Source organism: Cyprinus carpio, unplaced genomic scaffold (assembly GCF_018340385.1).
Source record: "Cyprinus carpio isolate SPL01 unplaced genomic scaffold, ASM1834038v1 S000006580, whole genome shotgun sequence".
Taxonomy (NCBI): domain Eukaryota; kingdom Metazoa; phylum Chordata; class Actinopteri; order Cypriniformes; family Cyprinidae; genus Cyprinus; species Cyprinus carpio.
The window spans coordinates 261,491-288,133 of record NW_024879235.1 but is presented as its reverse complement, the minus strand read 5'-3'; the positions used below and the strand labels follow the sequence as shown (position 1 = coordinate 288,133).

The window sequence follows — 26,643 nt, the reverse complement described above, 5'->3', positions numbered from 1 at the left end:
CATATAATATTCCATCCATTTGGAGTTTTAAACTGCTACATTTAATGTGATGCATATTTGTCAGTCATACATGAAACAGATTTCTGCCTGCAAAAAAAAAAACCATGGCAAGCTTTATTATTAACTATTTGCAACTATTTGATTTAATTCAAATACTCATATTTTCAGAATCTATTTAAGCTCTTCGAATTGCATAAAATAAGCATAAATCTGTTCATTGTGAAGTAATCAAACTGGATTTAGTAAAAATGATGACATACATGAAGAGAAATAATACAGGCTGCTTTATTTTAAACACATTTTTTTTTTTTTGGTATAGACCCTTTGTTCAAATGACTTTGTTTACATTTATACTTTTCACATATTTTTGCTCCCTTATTCTACATATTTGTGCCACAGTTTTCCCATTTGCTCCAGCCTTTTAACTCTAATGGAATGAAACGCATGCTCTGAACTCCTCAGACAGAGCGTCTGCTTCACAGAAGAGAAGAACCGCAGGATATCTGCGCTCCAGAAACTCAGGAATAAGGTGAGATGAGGTGAAGGCAGTTTCTGAGTGTTTCTGACTGAGTTCCCCTTCACTGAGTGAGGATCTCTCTCTCCTTTAGTATAATGTAAGGAGTTAGTAAGTAGAAATGTATAATGTTTTTGTGTTACAGCTTAGATGCAGTTTGTTAAATGTCTCCTTAGTAAGTGTAGTTCCACTGAATGTAAGTGATTCAGCACGTTTTCTCTAGTTTAGATTGTTTAGCTTTGCATAACTCTTGTTATTTCTTCATGTCAGAAGACGTTATTTCTTAATAAATAATTGACGAGGAGCTTCGCGATCTTCAGGAAGCCACTCCTACAGCATCGAGCTGTAAATGCAGAAACCCCGCTGTCTGATCATTCAGAGAGAGGAAAGCAGGCAGAACAGCTGGAGCTCTCAGACACACGGCTGTGAAGATGGAGTTTGTTAAAGAGGAGCGTGAAGATCCAGAAACACGCGGAACCACAGACGAAGAAAGCGGCGGACAGAAAGGTTTGAGTCTTTGATTCTTCAGCAGTTCACCAGATCATCTGTGTCACAGAAACTGGCAGTTATTTATTTAATCTATCATTCCTGTTTTTTTTTTTTTTGATGGATCATAAGTGTCGGTTCGCCGAAACAGTCAGCACAACGATAGCAGCGCATGAACACGCGATCTCTAAAGCACGTGCATAACTTTCTTTTGCGGTTATTATATGGCAGAATATGATCGAAGGCCAGTAGCAAATGCATTGACTGTGAGGATCACTGAATCTGTGTTTGTGAGAGAGTAAAGAGCATCTGTCTGCTGTAGCGCGGTACAGTTTGTGTTTCAGCTTTGGTTACTTTCACATCTCAAACTCACCGCAGCGGCGTTTACAACCAACAGAACAGCATCACATATCAAATATCAATCCAGTTATATTAAGGGTGTTTGTTAAAAATAAATAAATAAATAAATAAAATGGCCTGTGTATTTCTTGTTTTATTATAAAGAAAAGAACGGAATAAAGATAGGGCACAACGGGGCTAAAGGCGCCTTTGATATAATTTTCCTCTAAACCGCTAGATGGCACAAAAACGAGGCGTAGCACTTTCCAAAACATCCACTTTTCAAGATGCACGTGCAGTGCAAAGATGATTCTGTGCTTACTTGATCTAATATTTTATGCTTTTAAAAATGTTGTAGGCGATTTAAGTAGCAAATTAGAATTACTAAAATTAATACATGCATTTTGGGACAAAGGTCTTCTTAACGATTTTCAGTTTTGTTTAAGATAATTGAAGCAACAGTTTTTAAATAACGAAAGAATATGTAAAAGTATGATATTTGGGGTAAAAAGCGCCCCTGCTGTTGGGGCTAAAGACACAGTAATTAACATGATAATTAATAGATGGCTGACTTTTCCATTTGTTGACATGACATGGTTAGATTCAGAAGGTAAATATCATATAATGTTTAATATCCATATTAGAGACAATCACCATGTTTAGAATGAAACCATCATATTTAAAAACATGATGTTAATAATATCATATAAGAAAATATCATTTGTTGTTACTATTGTAAATATATATTCAATTATTATTGGATCTCCTTCAATGCTTTCAGAATCTTTATTTATTCAAATGATTTTGTTTCTGTATTTTAAAATACATTTTAATATTAACATATTTAAATGACAGTATATTCACTGAACAAAAGAAAAAAAAATATTTTATTTGTCAGAATAAGCAGAAAATAATACAAACTTTGCTAAAGAAAAAAAAAAAAACACATAATTTTAGCCGAAGTATTTGTATCAATACTGTGTGTGGGGTAAAAGGCCACCTCATATATTTATATGATTTTTGAACAAGATAAACTTGAATGATTTATTTACACACAAAATCTGTTGCTCCATTAATGTTCATTACAAACGTATATATTTTTCTGCAATTAAATGTTTTAGGTGCAGTGTACATTATTATATAAATAAATGATATGTATTAAAATATAAATGTTATGTTTATATATTTTTTTAAAATATATATGTTCATGAATTTCCACAAACAGCAAATATTATCAGGCATTTCTTTCTGACAGATGAAGTCTGTAATACTGATGTTGTCCAGGAGAGGGAGCCACAGAATAAAGGGTCTTTTAAAAGACAGCGATCATTCTGTCATCATTTACTCATGTCCTTCCAAACCTGAAATACTTTCTTCTGTGTAACAACAACACAAGACATTATGAAGAATTTTGATAACCAAGCAGTTCCTTCCCGTTGACTTACACTGTCAAGATAAATAATCCAGTGGAAGTCAATGGGAACTGAAACTGTTTGCTGACTAACAAACTTCAAAATATCTTCATGTACACTCGACAGAAGAAAGAAAACTCATTCAGGATTGGAACAACATGCCAGCTAATGATGACAATTTTAAGTTTTGGCTGAACTATCTCTCTAAGTCTAATCTCTTTCTGTGCATTTCCATCATTTGGAATGAATTGGATAACTGTTTTTTCTTCTTCTAACATGTAGTCTTCAGTTATGGCAGTTTGTTTTGTGTAGTATTTTAGCATCACAGTATTACTATGGAATAAATATATGTTTAAAATATTTTCTGTTACCTAAAACAACAATAAAAATGAGAATGTTAACAAAGCATGTAAAAAATGACATTTTTAACCACTTATTTTTTTTTTTCAGACCTGATGGAAGAGGAAAGTGAAGAAACGGGTGAAGCTGAAACAGAAAGTGAAGAACAGAGTGAATGGGAAGAGGAAGGTGAAGAACTGAGTGAAGATGAAATAGAAAGTGAAGAAGAACTGAATAAAAACTCTTCTAAAAAGAAAGTGTCACAAAAAAGAAAGTCGTGCACCTGCCGTCAGTGTGGAAAGAGTTTCACGTGTAAAAGAAGCCTGATGGAACACATGAGAATCCACACCGGAGAGATGCCTTTCTCCTGCACTCACTGCGGAAAGCTGTTTAAATACAAAGGAAGCCTTACGGATCACGTCAGGATCCACACCGGAGAGAAGCCGTTCAAGTGCACTCACTGTGGAAGGAGATTCACTCACAGAACAAGCCTGTCAGCACACGTGAAAATCCACACCGGAGAGAAACCTTTCACATGTCAGCAGTGCGGGAAGAGGTTTAGACGTAAAACATACTACAATTATCACTTAAAAACTCACTCTGATGTGAAGCCCTACATCTGTCCTCAGTGTGGGAAGGGTTTTAATTTGGCATTACACCTGAAATCACACGAGATCGTTCACAGAGAAGTGAAGCCGTTTCACTGCCCTCCATGCGGGAGGAGTTTCCATACAATGAAAGATCTAAGAAGACATCTAAAGTCCTTCATACATAATAAATACCTGCCGCTAGGGAGATTCATGCTCCAGAGTGGCTCCTCAGCTCAAGGTTTTCCCTCAGGGCTGAATATGTCCTTCACTAAAACACACTTCCTGCAGTGAAGTTCTTACCATTTCAATCGTAGATCAATGTATTAAATAATTAAAACATGTCTGTGTCTGTAAAAGGATGCTTATCCTTAACATTCAGGAGTAACACTTTTAAATGAATAAAACTACTTGTGTATGCTACCCTTCTCTTATTTCTTCATGTATATCATTACCAATTCAATGAATCAAAAGTGTTTGAAAGGAGAAGCATTGAGATCTGAGAATTCTTCCCTCCTAATAACATTAAGAGCCTAAAGAGTGCTATGGTGTTTAAGTCAGCTCTTACAATGTTGATGAAAACATCTGTACGATGTTTTCTGATCAGTCTCACTTCTCTGTCGTTTTCTGGTCAGTGGTTCCCATCCATGTTCCTGGAGTCCCCAGCATGTCTCTTTAATAAATCAAACACACCTGGTGACACACTTCAAACACACAGTCTGCTTTCTGCTGTTACAGGGAAACAGTATGTTTGTTACTGTTGTGATTTGTTTTTGTATCAGTTGCTTTTGAATGCCGCTGCTCCGCTGGCGCAACACCCGGAAGTACACGAGCACGGGCTGCTCTCAGCCAATCAGACAAACGCTTTTTTGCTAAATAAAATAGTTTTATGTTTTCACATCAAAGTGTGAACGCATATTAGTAAAGCTGCTGCTCACTGAACACGTCTCATAGTGTAGCGCATGCATTAACCTAACCATGAGCTCTTCTCTTCTGAAACTTCAACATAACAGACACTCTTTCAAATGTCATAACTGAACATTAAACATTAAAAGATGTTTCCCTTCACTCAAAAACATATAAAATAGCACTTCATTTCAATATTTACTCTCCACGTTCAGCCATATGCAAATCATGCTGGGAAATAACAACAAAATAAAAAAAATAAAACTGCAATATTGAGCTTATTCTCTTAAATTAAAGAGGTAGCCTTCTTTCCTTAATTTTATCAGCTTAAAAAAAAATCACCTTCAGCATCCATCCAGCTTGGCAGATGATAACCTTTACAGACCATTACAGTTTGAAGTGAGGCACATTCGCAGTACTCTCGTTCTGTCTTACTGTTATTAATTTTAATTTCAAGGATTTTTTTTATCATCTTTGTCTCATTTCAAATTATGTTGGACCCCTCTGTGGACTGTTGTGTATAAAGTGTCCTCAGTGCAGAGTTAAACAAGATGACCTTGTAGGACATACAGGAAATATTTTATTTATTATTTAATATTAGATAATCTTTTGAATGTTACTACTTACTAGTCAGATGGTTCATAGCACCTTGGAGATGTTCTTCAACAGGAGATCCGCTCCAGCTCTGCAGAATGGCCATCAGCATGGAAAAATAAAGGAACAATTTGTCACGGAGCCAACAATATGTAGTATACAATGTCTGGTTTATTAGAAATAAACAAACTAGAGCATAGGTGAAATGCAGATATGAGAAATAGTAATGTGGAAAAAGCTAAGATACCAGAATTAACATTTTTAGATTTTACAGATCTAGAAATGCATATGAAGTTATTTAATAAGCTTTTTCAGATTACCTATGTTTGCCATATCTCTGTCAGCAGCGACCATTAGAAATTTTCTTGGAACTTCCCCTCAGTTTTAGAGGGTTTTTTCTGATGCTCCTGAAATCACAGTACAATTTTTATCAATATTTGTGTACAATGAAATATCAAAACGTGTTTGAAATAGTTTCAGCCCATTTTAACCTGCATGCAAGTGACTTCACTAATAGACTCTACAGTGCTGACTTTTTGGTTATATTAATTAGCTTACGTCCATACTGATAAATTACCAGTAAAACATTTACAAAGCTATCAAAACCGCTCATTTACACATAAGATGTGGTTAAAAGCCCAAACTTTAAAAGTGTTCCTGTAGCTCAAGTGGTAGAGCATTGCGTTAAAAAGTGCAAGGTTGGGGGTTCGATTCCCTGGGTACACGATAGGTAAAAATTGTAAATAACTGTAAGTCGCTTTGGATAAAAGTGTCTGCTAAATGCATACATTTAATTTTAATTTAGTTTAACTTTAATAAGAGCTAGCCTACCTCTTATATAGTTAGCATGTATAAGTTAACAGTTGTGAAACGGTCTTTTTCTAAAAACACTCAACCATTTCTGTAAAGTAAATATTGAACAGAAACATGTCAGTTACATGTCAGAAAGTGTCATGAAGAGTTGTATGCAGGGCTCTCAAGTTTTGAACGGAGTTCAGAGTGAGATTTTAGCGGCGGCTGCGACGGCGGTAGGGGTTTGATGGGGATGGGTGTCTGATCTCATAAATGACACATAATCTTACAAATAAAATAATATTTATTTAATTCAGCATTTATTTGTGTGTGTGTGTGAGAGAGATAATGGTCAGTGTTGTTTATTGTAGGTGTTGGTAGCTGGTTTTGAGGCCTTCAGCACAGGGGTTGGTGGCTCCCATTTGAAGCACTGTGGTTCCAGGCCAGCCATTTTTACTGTCATGATGGATGACAGGGTTCCATCAAGTGCTAAGCTGTTCCTGGTTTTGGTCTTGTTTAATCCCACCATGGAGAAAACCCTCTCAGCGTCGGCATTTGAATGAGGGAACACTTACACCAATGCAGCTATTTTAGAAAGCCTCCCAAACTGGCTCAAACCAGTCACCTTTGAAAAAAGGAACCAAGAGCCTCTATTACTCAAATGCTTTGCTTTTATGATTTCAGTTGTGTGTATGTCATGTGACGCCAAATATTTCTTACTTTGCAGTTGATTGAGGACATACTCCCCCCAAACTCGTCAACGTTAAAGGTGGTGGGATCTTGTGGCATGGGAATATCCATGAGTTGATATTCCAAGAACTCCTCACTCACCTTGTACTGTTCCTCTGGCCCATTGAAAGGAAGTAGTTCCTGAATTCTAAAAAGAGCACCATGTGTAAAAACAGATTAAGTATTTGTTTTGTGACCATGGTCCAAATTAAACTTAAAGTATTAAATGTTGAAATCTTAGAAAATGTGAAACCCTTGCCTGTCTACGAAGTATAGGGCATCTTCCACCCCACACTTCGTCCTCTGCTGCACATCAACAAATTGAGCATGCTTCAGCAGGGCCTCCTTCAGGGGGAGTTTTGATTCCATACTCCACAGCCCTGACCAGAAACGCTAATGCTGCCTGCTGGAATAGCTGCACCTCCTGAGGTGTGATGTCTCCAGCCTCAAGCAGCCTGTTGAGGGTAGCTCTGTTGGTGAAGCCAATATTTTGTTTTTCTCCTGACAGACAGAGAACAAAAAGAGATCAAGCAAGTTAAGTCCAGGTAGTTTAAACAGTATATCAGATTAAAAATCACTTTTTATTCGCCAAATGCACCAGGTAGACACACAGGAATTTTACCTGGCAATCAGCACTTTAACTCAAAACTAGAAAAACAGTAAGTGCACATATATTCAGCAAGATATGCACAATAAGTGCAAGTGGTTGAAGGTATTCCTCTATGTAAGCATGCTATTTTACCCATAGACTACATATACATTGTATGCCTACATACATTTTATGTCTTTTCCATAACAGAGATATCACCCAACTCGCTCAGTAACAATATTCCCAAAAAGTACAGGTCTAGCTCCTTATGTGAGACTTGGAAGTTTTACCTGGAAGTTGGTTTAGTGGGTCCATGTAGAGGATGTCATGGACTTGTCGGTCCTGTAGTGCTAACGGCTTTAATGAACCTCGCAAACAGTTTCATGATGAACTTTGTCATCTGCAAATTTGTAGTGTAGAGTTAAGTAAATTTAAAAAATAAGCGCAGACAGGATGCACTACGCACAAGGTTTATTACTGACAAAAGGGAAAACAAAACCCACGAGGGGGGGAAAACAACGACTAGGGAAAAGACAAACACTTAACAAGACTCTGACTAGACTGAAATCACACAGTAAAACAAAAAGACTCTTCACTCTACTCTGGTTATCACACAACAGCAATACAATCCACAGCTTCGACAATGTGTAACAATGAACCGCACCAGAAAGTGAACACAAGGGGATTGAAATAGGGAGACTAATGATAACATAACAGGTGACACAGGTAAAGCAATAATGACAAAACGAGGATAACAAGGGGGCGGGGCAAGGGAACGAGACAACAAGCACATGACCCAAAGACAAGGCCATGTGCTTGCACACAAAACACGGGTCTGTCATGATCCTGCCTCAAGACTAGAGAAAATCAAGGACAAGAGGGCAGAATCATGATAGAACCCCTCCCTTAATGAGCGGCTTCCAGACGCTCCTCAAGGGGACATCAAACACGGGACATGACTGACTGAGACACAGACACAAACCAACAAAACATGACAAATAACAATAAAGGTAAACAAGAATACACTACGTCAGGGTTCGGGTGACATATCAGAAATAACAAACAAGGAAGGGGAGGAGGCGGGACAACAAAGTTCGTGGGGGAAGTCCATGGTGGATGGGTGGAGCGGAGGTCTTAGGTTGACGGGATGATGGCTGATGACGAGTGGTCCGGGCAGGTCTGGGTGGCGTAGAGTGGGAAGGGAGCTTGGGAGAAACAGTCCGGGGTTGTACTGTGACAGGGGGTACAGCGGGCAACTGTGGAGCGGGAAAAGGGGCTGGGCTCGCAGAAGCAGACCCAGAGTCGATGCTTCCCCACACCAAATCAACACTCGGCATCTCTGCCTCTGTAGCGGCGTCGATAGAAGCTGACTCTGGAACAGAGCTCTCTGCGGCCGGCTTGGGGTCAGCACTCTCTGCGGCCGGCTTGGGGTCAGCGCTCTCTGGAGCTCTAGGAACAGGGTCTGGGGACAAGACAGGTCTGACAGGAACCTCTAGGATTTTGACAAGGCGTGACAAATACTCCGACAGGGTCTTGGCAGCAATGACGACAGGCAACTCCTGACAAGCTGAAACAGACTGTAACACTGCTTTAGCAGCAGAATCGGCCGCGGCTCTCTCCTCAGCTCTCACGACTGCAGACTCAGATACTGCTCTCTCGGTTACTGGTTCGGAAACCTCCCTCACTGCGGTAGTTTCAGGAACAACAGTCTCTCCCGCAGTCTTCAGAACAGCCTTCCCTTCAGCAACCTCTGGAACTGTGCTTACAGCGGCAGGCTCAGAAACAACGCTCTCGGTTACAGTGGCGGGTTGGGGAGCCATCGCGGACTCAGGGGGAGATGGGGACGAAGGACAGAGAGCACCCCTCTTCCTCCTCTTTCTCCTTGGCCGCGGAGCAGAGGCAATAGCCGGATCTGTGATTGGTTGGGGAGGTTCAGCAGGAGCCGTGACTGGTAGTGGAAGGACAGTCTCAGGCAGGGTTGACTCCGTTGCTGAGGACTCCGAGGCAGACTCCCACGAGATCAGTCTACCACGTTTCTTGCAGAGACTGATAGGTGCAGAAGATGCCTCGGGATTCGAAGAGGGATGAGCCTGATCCCCCAGAGTTGCCACGGTTAGGACATGGCCCTCTGAGATCACCGCAGCTTCGCAGAAGGTGGGGATCTCGAGAAGGAAACCTGCGGCTCCTCCTGGGAGAAACTCTCCCAGAGTCGGGCATACTCCCTCAGGATCCACTCACTCTGGGACGAGAATGGAAGGTTGACCCTCCTCTTGTCGGTGGGGGACAGTAACCAGCATTGTTTCCGGAACTCTGATTGTCTCTGGGGTTGGGAGGACATCCTGTCTGCTGGGTTCATTCTTTGGCGGTTCATTCTGTCACGGGGATGCGGGGATGAACTCAAGCGCAGACAGGATGCACTACGCACAAGGTTTATTACTGACAAAAGGGAAAACAAAACCCACGAGGGGGAAAACAACGACTAGGGAAAAGACAAACACTTAACAAGACTCTGACTAGACTGAAATCACACAGTAAAACAAAAAGACTCTTCACTCTACTCTGGTTATCACACAACAGCAATACAATCCACAGCTTCAACAATGTGTAACAATGAACCGCACCAGAAAGCGAACACAAGGGGATTGAAATAGGGAGACTAATGATAACATAACAGGTGACACAGGTAAAGCAATAATGACAAAACGAGGATAACAAGGGGGCGGGGCAAGGGAACGAGACAACAAGCACATGACCCAAAGACAAGGCCATGTGCTTGCACACAAAACACGGGTCTGTCATGATCCTGCCTCAAGACCAGAGAAAATCAAGGACAAGAGGGCAGAATCATGACATGTAGTTCATAAAAGATTTCCATGTATTACTTGAAAAAGGACATATCAGCCAATAACAAATAAGCAGCAGGATGGCCAACCCTTGCATGTTATCTCCATGGAGCTGTAAGATGGAAGACCTGAGGTTCAGTGTGGAGAACATTGGCAGCATCGCTTGATAGAAAAGGAGGTAAACTTCAGTCAGGGGCTTGGAAAAAGCATCCACCAGCCTTCTAAACCTTGGTTGTTTCTCATCTGTAAATAAAAACAGATTGTGCTTAAAAATATATATTTAGTTTGGTGTAATGCACCTGTACTACTGTCAATGAAATAAGCAACATACTTAAAGATTTAAAATATCTGGTAAGTGGCCTATACTGTCGCAGAATTCAGGTAATACACCTCTCCAGGCTTAACCATCGCACTGAAATGTGCAGCAGCATTTCCATTTACTCACTGTCATGGAAGTCACAAAATTCTGAAAAAAAAAAAAAATATATATATATGACAGGGGCATCCATGTATGTAAATGCTGCCATTTTCCCTGCAATTGAATTGTTGGCACCTGGCTGCAATTGAATTGTTGGCACCTGTATTTACAGGAGCATTGTCAATAGAGAGACCTACACAGTTTCTCCCAGGGATGTTGCTTTCCTGCAGGGTGTCATTGATTTTTTTATAAATAACTTCAGCAGTTCCACATCTCCGCCCACTTGTGGTGCACATATCAAAGAATCTGTGCACAACTTTGTTGCTGTCAAATATTCATACTGTGAAGGGATTCATCTTCTCTAGACCTGTAACAATAAAGTGCATAACTAAACCAACATGTTGTTCAAAAATTGTATGAGTGTGCATGTAGAAATGGATAAAAAATACAAATAAGTGGTAGTTGTTAAACTCATACCAGTATCATTTGAGCCATCTGTGACAAGTGTGAAGGAATTCTCTCTCATCTTCATCACCAGTTCCTTGTTAAAATGAGGTGCCACTGCTTCATTTATGATGCACGTTATTTTGGTGCTTGAGCTCTTAAAGCTCTGAGCCGTGGGGGAGTCTCTAAAACATTCTTTGTACAAGGGGCTGAAATGGTCAGCAACGGCAAATGGAACATTGTGCTGCACCATTGCAATGGCAACCTTCACCTCAGCCCTCCTGGTCTGCAACAGAAATTAAATAACTCATGAAGCATTAGATAAGTGTTAAGTGTAATATGACCGACAATTTTAAAGGAAAATGCAATTTATCAAACATTGCCAACAGCCTTTTGGTTTTCCTTTGCTATGTACCTTGGCCTCTTGTACACTCATGCCTCCAACAGAAGTTGCTGGTGTGTAGAACTGTGCCACACTGCTGGCTGATTTTAGAGCCTGTTCTTTGGTTCGATGTCCCTTGCTTTCCACATGCCTGCTTATGTCCCTCACACCCTGATGGACACAGGAGCTCACTTGTCTGCAGACTGAGCACCAGTAAAAAGAGCTGGTGGTTCCCATTGTGATGAATGGCCATCAGGTTGACCACTCCTTCTTAAAGGAGCACCTATAGGTGGCTGCTCTACTTAACCCTCTCTTTTTCCCTGTTTCCAGTGGGTTCTCCACTGTTTCCTCTATGGTGTCCTCCACAGTCTCTTTCATGGACCCATCCTCTACTGGCACCCTAACTGCCTCCTCCACTGCCTCCTCTACTGCCTCCACTACGGGGGTTGGGGGTAAACCTAAAATTCTCGGGAATCTTGGTAATATCCTTCCTAGAAGTTGGTCTCAACTTCTTTGTGAATTACTTAAGATAGAACTAGCAGGGATTCAACAGGCTAGATAGGCTACTTCACGTGATAGTCTGGTCAAACTGTTAGCTAACATACCAGCTGTCTGGACACACACACATATATATATATATATATATATATATATGTACTATGTAATAGCTTTAAACCGTAAACCTATATTGTGTAGAATTAAAATATTCAAAATATATTTATTTCAATATATTCAACAGTGTCTCACATATATGTGAATATATTACCATCCACAAGGGACACTTAAAGAACCACATGCGGATTTACTCCGGAGAGATACCGTTCATGTGTCACGAATGCGGGAAGAGCTTCACACAGGCTATGATACTCAGAAACAACCAGCACTCACACTCTGGAGAATGACTTCGGCTGCGATCGGTGCAGAAAGAGCTTCATCTCAGCAAAGCACCTGAAGATACACCAGAAAATCCACCAGAAGCTCTTCCTCTGCTCCTTCTGTGGAAAGATGTTTTCACAGCTGGGTTATCTGAAGGAGCACCAGAAGATGCACAGCGGAGAGAAAGCTCAGGTGTGCTCGGTGTGCGGGAACAGCTTCTCTAGAGCCAGATATCTGAAGGAACATCAGGAAGTCTATACGGGCAAAAAACCCAGCAAGTGCTCGTACTGCAACAAGAGTTTAAGTTATTCGGGGAACCTCAAGGTACACGAGAGAGTTCACACTGGAGAGAAACTGTACCACTTCCCAACATGTGGACGGAGCTTCATCACCTCCAGCGCTCTGCTTTCACACAGGAGAAACTGGAGAAACCAGAAATTATCATAGTGAGGAGATAAACTGAGACCTCATCATGCAAAGCCAATTGTGTCATAAGGGTCAGGTTTTCGAAATTGAGATTTATAGAAATACATTTTATTTATATTATTATTAATTATTATTTATATGAATAAATACACTTTCCACTGATGTATGGTTTGTTAGGAGGACAATATTTGTCTGAGATACAACTATTTGAAAATCTGGAATCTTAGGGTGCAAAAAAAATATTGAGAAAATTTTTTATTGAGAAAATCATCTTTAAAGTTGTTCAAATGAAGTTCTTAGCAATGCATATGACTAATCAAAAATGAAGTTTTGATATATTTACGGTAGGACATTTACAAAATATCTTTATGGAACATGATCTTTACTTAATATCTTAATGATTTTTGGCATAAAAGAAAAATGTATAATTTTGACCCATACAATGTATTGTTGTCTACAAATATACCTGTGCTACTTATGACTGCTTCTGTGCTACTCTAGATGCCGAAGAGTAGCAGCACTTTCTATGTTAAATACTTTAACTGTGTGCAGTAATATTTCTCAGACAATAAAAATATATCTATAATTTCTCCATGCATATAAATTCATAATATAAGTCACAGTTTATGCTAATTAATTGATAAGACGTGCTGTGAGAACATGAGGAGATCAGAAGTGTCAAAGTCAAAGTTTATTTATAAAGCGCTTTTTAGAAACAACATGTGTTTACCAAAGTGCTGGACAAGCACGAATAAGGCAATATGACAAATAGAATACAAAAAAAAAAAAAAAAGATTACAGAATAAAATAAAATAAAATAAAATAGCAGCTCTCACACAGTGTTAAACGCCATACTATAAAAATAGGTTTTTAAGCTAGACTTAAAAACAGTAAGTGTTTAGGCCTTTCTAACATGTAAAGGCAAATTATTCCAAAGTCTAGGACCCACCACTGCAAACGTACGGTCGCCACCGCTCTTCAGCCTGACACGAGGGACAACTAACAATGAATAGTCAGTGGACCTAAGTCCCCTCGATGGAGAATATGGCTGTATTTAGTATGAGATATATGTCGGTGCCAGACCATTCAATGATTTAAAAACTAAAATTAAAATCTTAAAATAAATTCTAAAACAGACAGGAAGCCAATGAAGAGAGGCCAATATGGGAGAAATATGTTCCCGCTTTCGTGTTCCCGTTAGCAAATGAGCTGCAACATTCTGAACCATCTGCAGTCTGGTGAGAGAGGCCTGACTAATGTCTACATAAAGTGCATTACAGTAGTCGAGACAGGACAAAATAAAAATGTGTATAATTCATTCAAAATCTTTGAAACTCAGAAAAGATTTAATCTTAGAAAGTTGCCTCAGCTGGAAGAAACTAGATTTAATTACCACATTAATCTGTTTATCCAGTTTAAAATCATTATCCATTAAAACACCCAAGTTCACAAATGGTTTTAAAACACCTAGATCCAGGTCAAGAGACCCACAAACACCCCCTGGAGTAAACAATATAACTTCCGTCTTATCCTCGTTAAATAAAAAAAAAAAAAAAAAAAATTACTGCCATCCAGGCTTTAATTTCCTCAAGGCAACACAAAAGTGGCGCTATAGAATTTGGATGTTTTTGTTTCAATGGCAGATATAATTGTGTATCATCTGCATAACAATGAAACCAAATATTATACTTCCTGAAAATGGATCTTAGAGGAAGTATATATAAAGAAAATAGAATAGGTCCCAAAATGGAGCCCTGGGGGACCCCAAACAAAGAAACACGCAGAAGAGGACATAAAATCCCCAAGGCGAACAGAAAAGCTTTTGCCAGACAAATATGATCGAAACCACTCCAACACAGTACCCTTAATGCTGACACAATGCTCCATATGAGAGATCAAGATGTTATGGTCTACAGTGTCAAATGCAGCTGTGAGATCTAAGAGCATAATATTAATGTTTATTTATAATGATAATAATATTTGTGATTATAATTATATTTATCTGGTGTGATTTGTTTAAGATGAGCAGCAAATACAATAAGTTTCATCACAGACTTACACAGTATGAACAAACTAAAAACACTTAAAACAATTACATTTCACTGAATTATCTTCCATTTGCCAAATGACTTCTTTAAATTTCGATTGAAGGTGATTCCAGTCAGACGAGGCTGCATACACAAAAGCTTTCTTACCAAATTCAGATCTAACAAATGGAAAAGAGAGAGTGTAATAGTTTTGAGAACAGCATAGTCACCCGAGTCAGTGGGAAGAAGCAGATCATTAAAAACTTTCAATAGGGCTGTCTCTGTGCTGTGTAGGGATTTGAAACCAGGCTGAAATACCTCATGGAGACCATGTAAATTTAAAAATGAGTAAATTTGTGTGAATACAACTTTCTCCAGTATTTTGGAAAGAAACGGTAGTTTTGAAATGGGCCTAAAATTTGCAAGGACTGATGAATCCAAATTATGTTTTTTGATCACTGGTTCCACAATCGCAAGTTTAAACGACTGAGGTACCACTCCCGACACAAGACTGCTATTTAAAATAGACTGAATTTTGGATGCAATAGTTTCAAAAGCCTTTTTTAGAGTTTGAGGACAAATAATGTCCAGGCTACAAGAAGATGGTTTCATTTTACAAAGAATCTCTCGTAAAGATGCAAGGGATACAAACTCAAACTGATCAAAGACAGCAGGGCACACAGTAGAAACAGATGGAACAGCAGAAAGGACTGGAGGCAGGAAGATTGGGGAGTATTTAAAACAGCATTAATAGTGTTGAACAAAACACAAGGCTTATGGGAGTTACTATAAATCATATTTGAAAGATACTTAGACTTTTCAGATTTAACAGTTTTTTTTTTTTTAAATATTTGTGCAAACTGTCTTTTAAGATGTTTAGAGAAATTTGCAACCTATCTTTCTTCCACCGGAGTTCAGCCCTCCTGCACTCAGTTCTGACAGCACGAGTGATGTCATTCAGCTATGGCTGAACTTTAGGTTTAAGCTGGACAGTCCTGACTGGAGCAACTATATCCAAAATATTTTGACAGGTCGAGTAAAACAAAAAAATCATCAGTATTAAGACTACAGCAAGACACTGAATAATCCCCATCGATGCTATTAAATTAATCTGAAAACAGCTCAGCAATTACAGGGCTAATTGTCTGAGAACGACGTGTTGGGACATTCGGTTTAGGGATACGAGAGAAGCATATTTGAAATAAAACAGGCATGTGGTCAGAAAAAGAGGCAACACATACAGTACTTCAATGTCAGAGACAGGTAGACCACATGATAAAACCAAATCTAACACATGTCCTTGCTGGTGTGTGGGGCTATCCATACACTGTGCTAAATTAAACGACTCAATAAGACCTAAAAATTCTTTAGCATGAATGTTAAAATCCCCAACAATTAAAATTTGTTATATTAAAATTCGTTAAAATACATTATAGGCCTACATTTACAGCTCAGTAGTGACTGGCTGGACGAATAGTAGCAGCAATGACTAAACGGTTGGACATGAATGCAAATAAATATATACATTTATTCAAAGTCATAAAAAAATTACTATTAGACATTTCATTATCAGGGTTTCCTATTTCTAGTCTAGGAGAGTCACTTTCCTACAAAGTTTAGTTTGATACTAAATTAAACACACCTTAAACAAGTCGTCATGGTCTGTGTGTTTACTTTAATAACAGTCATGTGTGTCGAAACTAAACTCAGGAATGAGGAATCTGTTTTACACACGTCACTCAAACACAGAACCAGGAAACAGGAATCACATGAGTTCAGGGAAAGAGAAACTGAAGTGTAGCTGAGCTGTTGTGTGTTTGTGTCATTGTATTCAAGCGTTAAAATGGCAGAAGCCAGATTTTCTCAGGATGAGTTCTTGTGTCCGGTGTGTCTGGATCTCCTGAAGGATCCAGTGACCATCCAGTGTGGACACAGTTACTGTATGAGCTGCATTACAGACTGCTGGGATGAAGAGGATGAGAAGAGAGTCTACAGCTGCCCTCAGTGCAGACAGACCTTCAGTCCAAGACCTGCTTTATTTAAGAACGTGGTGTTTGCTGAAATGGTGGAGAAACTGAAGAAGACTAAACTTCAAAGTGTGGTTCCTGCTGGAGCTGGAGATGTTCAGTGTGACGTCTGTACTGGAAGAAAATACAGAGCCGTCAAGTCCTGTTTGCTGTGTCTGAACTCTTACTGTCAGAATCACCTCGAACAACATGAGAGTTTGTTTAAAGGAAAGAGACACAGTTTGATTGAAGCCACTGGACGACTGCAGGAGATGATCTGCCAGAAACATGAGAAGCTCCTTGAGGTTTTCTGTCTCACTGATCAGAAGTGTATATGTGTGCTGTGTACGATGGATGAACATAAAAACCATGACACTGTATCAGCTGCAGCACAGTGGACAGAGAATCAGGTATTTAACACTAGACACTGATGAAATATTGCTGACACTAGTTTCATATGTGAAGAAAAACAGACTAATATTAGCGTAGATGCCATTCTTCTAACGATGTAGCAAGTACATTGGGTGTTATGGGAAGTGTTCCCGGTTCCGGCTTAGTCAAGTCAAGTCAAGTCATCTTTATTTATATAGCGCTTTTAACAAAAAAGATTGCGTCAAAGCAACTGAACAACATTAATTAGGAAAACAGTGGGTCAATAATGCAAAATGACAGTTAAAGGCAGTTCATCATTGAATTCAGTGATGTCATCATGCAGCTCAGTTCAGTTTAAATGGTATCTGTGCAATCATTTGCAATCAAGTCGATGATATCGCTGTAAATGAAGTGTCCACAACTAAGCAAGCCAGAGGTGACAGCGACAAGGAACCAAAACTCCATCAGTGACAGAATGGAGAAAAAAAACCTTGGGAGAAACCAAGCTCAGTTGGGGGGCCAGTTCTCCTCTGGCCAGACGAAACCAGCAGTTCAATTCCAGGCTGCAGCAAAGTCAGATTGTGCAGAGGAATCAACTGTTTCCTGTGGTCTTGTCCCGGTGGTCGTCTGAGACAAGGTCTTTACAGGGGATCTGTCTCTGCAGTGACCCTCTGACTTGGATACAGACTGGATCTGGTGGCTACGGTGACCTCGGAATAAGAGAGAAACAGACTAATATGAGCGTAGATGCCATTCTTCTAACGATGTAGCAAGTACATCGGGTGTTATGGGAAGTGTTCCTAGTTCCGGTTTACCTAATTAATGCAGCCTAAAAATCCTTTAACGGATTTGGATATTAGAAGTGTATTAGTATGTTATGTGTAAGCCAGGTTAAAGAGATGGGTCTTTAATCTAGATTTAAACTGCAAGAGTGTGTCTGCCTCCCGAACAATGTTAGGTAGGTTATTCCAGAGTTTGGGCGCTAAATAGGAGAAGGATCTGCCGCCCGCAGTTGACTTTGATATTCTAGGTATTATCAAATTGCCAGAGTTTTGAGAACGGAGCGGACGTGGAGGACTATAATGTTACAAGAGCTCGTTCAAATACTGAGGTTCTAAACCATTCAATGCTTTATAAGTAATAAGCAAGATTTTAAAATCTATACGATGTTTGATAGAAAGCCAGTGCAGTGTTGACAGGACCGGGCTAATATGATCATAGTTCCTGGTTCAAGTAAAAACTCTAGCTGCTGCATTTTGGACTAACTGGAGTTTGTTTACTAAGCGTGCAGAACAACCACCCAATAGAGCATTACAATAATCTAACCTTGAGGTCATAAACGCATGGATTAACATTTCTGCATTTGACATTGAGAGCATAGGCCGTAATTTAGATATATTTTTGAGAGGCTTACCTAATTAATGCAGTCTAAAAATCCTTTAACAGATTTGGATATTAGAAGCATATTAGTGTGTTATGTGTAAGCCAGGTTAAAGAGATGGGTTTTGAATCTAGATTTAAACTGCAAGAGTGTGTCTGCCTCCTGAACAATGTTAGGTAAGTTATTCCAGAGTTTAGGCGCAAAAATAGAAAAGAATCTGCCACCCGCAGTGGATTTTGATATTCTAGGTATTATCAAATTGCCAGAGTTTTGAGAACGCAGCGGTAGGGCTGTAGTACTCGAGTCAGATCTCAGCTTCGAGTCTGGACTCAAGACATTTTTCTATCGTCTCGGACTTGTCTCAGACTTGTTGGTGTTTGCCCTCAGACTTGTCTCAGACTCGGTCATTGGACTCGCCAAATGTTCTCGTTGTTCTCGACCAAGTCCAGCAAAATTTGTTTTCTCCATCAAAACAAAACCACATTTGCATGTCGCGCCTGAAAATGTGTGGAAAACATTAGGCGCGCCGCTTTCTCCATTTTTTCCAAAGCACACTGTAGCCTGCGCTCTATGCTTGCGCTCCAGTGGCGTCTGCCATTGCTAAGCAACCATGACCTGCTCTCCATGAAGACGCAGAAGTTTCAGCAAAAGATAAATGGATTTCCAGTACTAAAAATCCCTTGCAGTAGCTCTGCTAATAAATTCATTTAAAAAAATGGCTATCCTTGTACAGTTATGATGAGCTGTTTCTCCATCTTGGCTTAGCTTTCAATTTTGCTATGGGAAAGGATGAAGCTGATTCTTTGATTCTTGTCACATGACCAGTGGTGCACTTGCTGCGTTCTGAAAAGTTTAGATGTTTCTAATAAAATTTTCTACCTGTTAGATTGTGTTTTATTAATGTCTACACATACCCCAACCTTAAACTTACCCTTTACAATAATGAAATACTAATTAATGTTGTACAGTATGACAAAAATGATGCTGTAGTTATGTGCGCATGCCCAGTAGAGCCAAATGTATCCTTTCTAGCCTTCGCGCGCATCTGTCATATCCTGAGCTTTGCGTGTGTGCGCTGCGCCAAGGCATCAGTCATTTTAATTTTTGACCACAGACATAATGTCAGCAAACAGCAGCATTATAAAGTAAATAAAATGTTAATAAAGAACATAAAAAATAATTTGACCCTACTGCTCCAAACTCGTTCCTAGAGTTTAGCTCCAACCATAATTAAACACACTTGAACCAGCTAATCAAGCTCTTACTAGACACACTAGAAACTTCCAGAGATCGTGAAGAGTAATGGCCCTAGTACTGAGCCTTGAGGTACTCCATACTGCACTTTTGATCGATATGATACCTCTTCATTCACTGCTATGAATTGATGTTGGTCAGATAAGTATGATTTAAACCATGCTAATGCACTTCCATTAATGCCAATTGTCCTGCAGAAGCAGCTGAAGGAGACGCAGCAGACGCTCCAGCAGAGAATCCAGCAGAGAGAGAAAGATCTTCAGCAGCTGAGAGAGACTGTGGAGTCTCATAAGGTGAGTCTGGAGAAGAAGAGAAGTTTGTCTCCGTCTCAGTTCAGACTCACTGAAGCTGAATCACTGTGTGTCCTAACAGCGCTCTGCACAGACAGCAGTGGAGGACAGTGAGAGGATCTTTATTGAGCTCATCTGCTCCATTGAGAGAAGTTGCTCTGAGGTGATACGACTGATCAGAGATCAGGAAAAGACTGCAGTGAGTCGAGCTGAAGAACGACTGGAGCGACTGGAGCAGGAGATCAATGATCTGAGGAGGAGAGACGATGAGCTGGAGCAGCTTTCACACACACAGGATCACATCCAGTTCCTGCAGGTAACACAGATCTATAAGAACAGGGTCAGAGTGGACTTGAGTGAAAGTTATCAATAATGTTCAATCTAATCGTACCTTTGAGCTGCTTTTTCTGAGCAAATCTACTCAACCCTACATTGAGACTCCATTGATGTAATGCTTCTTGTTAGACAGACATTTATGTTCTAAGCAGATGTTTTATCATCAAAACCGTTTCCTAAAAAGTTCACATATAGTGTAAGTGACAAATACTAGAATCTGTAGCTCTAATGTGATGTAATGGATATGAGAAGAATGAAGCTAGTGCTGTGAAAGTGCTGGATTGAGTTACTAAAGAACATTGAAGACAAATCTGATGTTCCTGCAGGTTATTGAGTGAAGTGTGGAGCTGATGAGTTTGATTTGTGTTTTCTGTAGAGTTTCCAGTCTCTCTCAGCACCTCCTGAATCTACAGATGTAAATGATGATCTCTTCAGTTCTCTCTTCTCTTCTGATGCTCTGAGAGAATCTGTCCATCAGCTGAGAGACAAACTGGAGGATTTCTGCAAAGAGGAGCTCAAGAAGATCTCAGACAGAGGTAAAGTCCTGGAGATTCATCTGCTCTCAGAAACCAGTCCATCATCATCTCATATCATGGAGAACATCATATTAGAAATGCCTTAGGAATAGATACAGGATCGTGAGAATCACACTGTTCATGTCTGTTGATTTCCACAGTCACACTCACCAACATTGTTTCCAGAACCAGGAAGGACTTCCTACAATGTAAGTCAGTAAGAATACCAGCAGAAAAACTCTCTGAGTGTGTTCATGTTCTTCCTGTAGAAGGAGAAAGTAGAGTTTTATAATTGATGATGTAGATGATGATGTGCACAGATATCTGTTCATCTGTACTGAGACACTGATGATACACTGAACATGAAGAGTTCAGCTACATGAAAAGATCAAACAGATTCATAATTCCTGATTCTGATTGTGTTTTATCTCCATCAGATTCCCATCAGCTCACTCTGGATCTGAACACAGTGAATAAATACCTCCGTCTGTCTGAGAACAACGGAGTGATTACTAACACTGGCACAGTCCAGTCGTATCCTGATCATCCAGACAGATTTGATGATTGGTTTCAGGTGTTGTGTAGAGAGAGTGTGTGTGGACGCTGTTACTGGGAGATTGAGTGGAGTGCTGGTGAATCTGGTTTTGTGTTTATATCAGTGTTATATAAGAGCATCAGCAGGAAGGGATGGGGTTATTTGAGTTTGTTTGGATGTAATGATCAGTCCTGGAGCTTGTACTGATCTGGTGGGGGTTGGTTTTTTTCACACAATAAGATAAAGACTGATCTCTCTGTGAAGTCCACCAGCAGTAGAATAGAAGTGTTTGTGGATCACAGTGCAGGAACTCTGTCCTTCTACAGCGTCTCTGACACAATGAGCCTCATCCACACAGTCCAGACCACATTCACTCAGCCGCTCTATCCTGGGTTTTGGGTTTATAATGGATCAGTGAAACTGTGCTGATGAATCAGAATAGATTGACGAGAGATTCTAACCATAATGCTTTGAGCTGCATGATAAATCAGTAACAGTGAGATGTTAGTGGGTGTTTCTCAAAGAGAGGGCTGGATCCTTCCTAGTTCAGTCCTTCAGACTCTTGTAGGCTAGAGTCCTCCTCGGTATTAAATGCTAGAATGAGACTAGCATGTGCACGTGGTAAGTGCACGTGGCTACATCACATACAAACCTGATTGCAAAAAAGTTGGGACACTGTACAAATTGTCAATAAAAACAGAATGAAATGATGTGGAAGTTTCAAGTTTCAATATTTTATTCAGAATACAACATAGATGACATATCAAATGTTTAAACTGAGAAAATGTATAATTTCAAGGGAAAAATAAGTTGATTTTAAATTTCATGGCATCTACACATCTCAAAAAAGTTGGGACAAGGCCATGTTTACCACTGTGTGGCATCCCCTCTTCTTTTTATAACAGTCTGCAGACGTCTGGGGACTGAGGAGACAAGTTGCTCAAGTTTAGGAATAGGAATGTTGTCCCATTCTTGTCTAATACAGGCTTCTAGTTGCTCAACTGTCTTAGGTCTTCTTTGTCGCATCTTCCTCTTTATGATGCGCCAAATGTTTTCTCTTGGTGAAAGATCTGGACTGCAGGCTGGCCATTTCAGTACCCGGATCCTTATTCTACGCAGCCATGATGTTGTAATTGATGCAGTATGTGGTCTGGCATTGTCATGTTGGAAAATGCAAGGTCTTCCCTGAAAGAGGCGACGTCTGGATGGGAGCATATGTTGTTCTAGAACTTGGATATACCTTTCAGCATTGATGGTGCCTTTCCAGATGTGTAAGCTGCCCATGCCACTCGCACTCATGCAACCCCATACCATCAGAGATGCAGGCTTCTGAACTGAGCGCTGATAACAACTTGGGTTGTCCTTGTCCTCTTTAGTCCGGATAACATGGCATCCCAATTTTCCGAAAAGAACTTCAAATTTTGATTCGTCTGACCACAGAACAGTTTTCCACTTTGCCACAGTCCATTTTAAATGAGCCTTGGCCCAGAGAAAACACCTGCGCTTCTGGATCATGTTTAGATGTGGCTTCTTTTTTGTCCTATAGAGTTTTAGCCGGCAACGGCAAATGGCACGGTGGATTGTGTTCACCGACAATGTTTTCTGGAAGTATTCCTGAGCCCATGTTGTGATTTCCATTACAGTAGCATTCCTGTATGTGATGCAGTGCCGTCTAAGGGCCCGAAGATCACGGGTATCCAGTATGGTTTTGTGGCCTTGACCCTTAAGCACAGAGATTGTTCCAGATTCTCTGAATCTTTGGATGATATTATGCACTGTAGATGATGATAACTTCAAACTCTTTGCAGTTTTTCTCTGAGAAACTCCTTTCTGATATTGCTCCACTATTTTTCGCCATAGCATTGGGGGAATTGGTGATCCTCTGCCCATCTTGACTTCTGAGAGACACTCTTTTTATACCCAATCATGTTGCCAATTGACCTAATAAGTTGCAAATTGGTCCTCCAGCTGTTCCTTATATGTACATTTAACTTTTCCGGCCTCTTATTGCTACCTGTCCCAACTTTTTTGGAATGTGTAGCTCTCATGAAATCCAAAATGAGCCAATATTTGGCATGACATTTCAAAATGTCTCACTTTCAACATTTGATTATGTTATCTATATTCTATTGTGAATAAAATATAAGTTTATGAGATTTGTAAATTATTCCATTCCTTTTTTACTCACAATTTGTACAGTGTCCCAACTTTTTTGGAATCGGGTTTGTATGTTCCCGCCCTCACCGTCATGCCACAAAAACACTAATAAAACTCAGTTTTGGAAAATACTTTGTATTACAAATCTTTATATTATTTTGCTTTGTATTAATGCAATACAATGAATCCCAGTCGTCTAGCCTCCATGTGGCTTACATTATTGCCAGTTTAGGGTTTAGTATGTAATTACCAAATTACCAAACCGCACTTCCCAGCATGCAACACAGAGACAGAGAGACAGACAGATGCTGCAGGATGCCTGGGATGCTGTTAGGGGATGTCTTTCCCAACTTTGAAGCCAATTCCACTTTTGGCAGAATGAAACTGCATTATTTTCTGGGAGATTCGTAAGTGTCTTGTGATGTGAGAGTGTGTTGTGTGTTATTTGTGTTGCTTTTCATATATATAGTAGTTTTATTCTCAATGTCCACTTCCTGAAGTCACATCTAACAATATTCCTCTCACTTCTCTTCTCCTCTGTGTTCTTATTATTCTTCAGTCTTGTTTAACTGTGTAAAGAAATGGACTGAAATGAATGGCTTGCCTATAAGTGAGTCTCTCTCGTAATGTCCTCACAATGGACAACATGCAAAGTGTGTATGTGTCCAAAGCTGATGTCTGAATCGTGGTTGTGTTTGTAGGTCAGGCACCACTTTTACCTCTTCAGCTACATGAAAATGCTGACAGAGTTTAACACACATAAAGACTGCTAAAGTCAGCTAAACTGTTCACTGTGTGTGGTTCAGATAAACAATATGCTGTGGACTAAATGTCCTCACAAGGATAGTAAAACCTGACATTTTTGACATTGTGTGGCCAATAAAGCCAATAAAGCATTTTTGCAAGCAAGTTTTGAGATTTTTCTGTCTGTTTGCCAGTGTTCACATTCATCTCTGATTCAGCCTGGCATTCAGGGAATCTTTTACCAGTCAATGACCTTGGATCAGTTATTGAATTATTGAGCACTTCTGGCCAACGAGACACTCACAAGTCACAGATAAAATGTCTTCAGCAAATGGAGGATTGACCCTCGTCTCATTTCTGTGGTCCGTTAGTCGTCATAGCTGGTAAACCTCTATAGAGGTGAATGGAAACTACAACAAATATAAGTTTCACATTTCCTCCAATACCAACAATATATATATATATATATATATATATATATATATATATATATAATATATATATATATATATATATATACATATATATATATATATATATACAATAAATAAATAAATACACTTGCAAAAGAGGAAAGAATGTGGAGAGATTGATTAAATTGCTCAGAAGACAGAGCTCAAATCTGCAGTCACTCCCTCAGCCATAGTTTTAGAGACACTCATGCAGCAGCATTAAAGGGGTCATATGATGCAATTTCAAATTTTCCTTTCTCTTTGGAGTGTTACAAGCTCTTGGTGAATAAAGAAGATCTGTGAAGCTGCAAAGACTAAAGTCTCAAATGCAAAGAGATATTCTTTATAAAAGTTGAGACTCATCCATGCCCTCCTGAAACAGCTCGTTCTAACACCCCCCACATCTCTACGTCAGTATGGGGGAAGATTTGCATAACACCACCCAAATGTTCATGCAAAGAAAGATGGCGTACCTTTTATTCTCATTGTAGTATTGTTGCCGCCGCCGCCATGTCGTATAGACGCTGTGTGTTTCACTGTGAAAGCGAGACTACTTTCTTTGTCCTTCCAAAAGAGAACAATATCTGCTTCGTCATGCCTGGAGCTGATCTGTGCTGGTCGCTGAGGAAATACATCAACTTTGCACTGTGGATCACCGAACTGGCTTTCACCGTGGACGAAGCGGAGTCCAGCACGGGGTCGTCACATGTGGTTACTGCAAGACCAAGGTACACTCCTTTGTAGAATCCTCCTGCCACACCGTTCTCAAGCCGCCCGCTTCTGCTATCTCAAGCCAGCCGGGGCTCACTCTAGACCTCCGGCCTCTGCTCACTCAAGGCCGTGGTGTGTGACACTGTTTTGTTGAGAAAATGAAACTACTTTGTTTTTGCCTTCCAAAAGAAAACATGACTAAAAAAACATGTTTATATCAAGTTTATAATGGGTTTTAAGTATTTGTCTCATCGCTCCGGCCGGACAGGGCATCACAGTATGTTAAGAGGCGTAACATTTCGGTCTCACGCTTGAGGCATTTGGCCAATCACAACACACTGGATAGCTGGCCAATCACAGCACACCTCGCTTTTCAGAGAGCTGAGTCTTGTGAAAATCGGCGTGTTTCAGAAGGCAGGGTATAGAGGAGAAACAATCATGTACAGTATGTGGAAAATAATGTGTTTTTTTTTTTTTTACCTTTAACCACATAAAAACATTTCATTACACCAAATACACAAAATAATGTTCTTTTTAGCAGCTTCATATGACCCCTTTAACTAATTTACTATAATTTAATGCTAAGGTAAAATAACACAAAGTATAGACTTTATAGACTGAACATTAAAGTTTAAAAAATGGAAATATAAAGAACTTTGGTATATTTACAATGTCAGTTACTGTGGACACACATCATCACAGTCTGTGAAAAGGGCCCACAAAACTGCCTTAAGACGAGCCTCCAAGATTAGAGAAGAAAAGTGTAACACTGTGACTCTACACTGAATAAACTGCTTTTGTGGGAAAACAGCTTATCATTTAATGAATCAATAGCCTGTCAGCTACTCTTCAACATGTTTGCCATCAAACATCCATTTTCAATTGATCTATTTTCAGAGTTTCCACTCCCAAACATGCTTTTTATAAAATCATTCACACACATTTTTTCTACAGGTAGGATTCAGCTTACAGCACTTGATTTCACTGGTATCTGCAAACAGTGACTGACTGTTGCGAAACTGAAATTCAGTGATATTAAGGCTGTAATGTGATTGGTTATCAAAGCACATGTGATCCAATCCAGTGTTAGAGCTGCAGAGGTTGTGTCTCTCGATAATATGTCCGTCTCTGGAGTCCAAACACTGAACTCAACAGTGATCGGAGGACTGATCCGCTGCATTGATGAT

The 26,643-nt window shown here is 39.7% G+C and overlaps 2 protein-coding genes across 2 annotated transcripts; both read left to right on the top strand.

Annotated features, from left to right (window-relative positions):
* The first annotated feature begins 443 nt into the window (after positions 1 to 443).
* On the top strand, positions 444 to 4,100 carry LOC122144039 (gastrula zinc finger protein XlCGF8.2DB-like). Its single transcript, XM_042754677.1, has 3 exons — positions 444 to 529; positions 785 to 1,021; positions 3,202 to 4,100. The coding sequence occupies exons 2-3, from the start codon at positions 946 to 948 to the stop codon at positions 3,969 to 3,971; spliced, it is 846 nt and encodes a 281-aa protein (XP_042610611.1). The 5' UTR covers positions 444 to 529; positions 785 to 945; the 3' UTR covers positions 3,972 to 4,100.
* A 12,446-nt stretch (positions 4,101 to 16,546) lies between these two features.
* LOC122144037 (E3 ubiquitin/ISG15 ligase TRIM25-like) lies at positions 16,547 to 20,680 on the top strand. Its single transcript, XM_042754675.1, has 4 exons — positions 16,547 to 17,119; positions 19,914 to 20,009; positions 20,089 to 20,322; positions 20,669 to 20,680. The coding sequence occupies exons 1-4, from the start codon at positions 16,547 to 16,549 to the stop codon at positions 20,678 to 20,680; spliced, it is 915 nt and encodes a 304-aa protein (XP_042610609.1).
* Positions 20,681 to 26,643: the final 5,963 nt, after the last annotated feature.

Excerpts from the sequence above, each read along its gene's own strand:
- LOC122144039 (XM_042754677.1), top strand. The coding sequence starts at position 946 with ATGGAGTTTGTTAAAGAGGAGCGTGAAGATCCAGAAACACGCGGAACC. Across the intron at positions 1,022-3,201 it reads AGAAAGCGGCGGACAGAAAG|ACCTGATGGAAGAGGAAAGT; the intron begins GTTTGAGTCTTT and ends TTTTTTTTTCAG.
- LOC122144037 (XM_042754675.1), top strand. The coding sequence starts at position 16,547 with ATGGCAGAAGCCAGATTTTCTCAGGATGAGTTCTTGTGTCCGGTGTGT. Across the intron at positions 17,120-19,913 it reads CACAGTGGACAGAGAATCAG|AAGCAGCTGAAGGAGACGCA; the intron begins GTATTTAACACT and ends ATTGTCCTGCAG. Across the intron at positions 20,010-20,088 it reads AGACTGTGGAGTCTCATAAG|CGCTCTGCACAGACAGCAGT; the intron begins GTGAGTCTGGAG and ends GTGTCCTAACAG.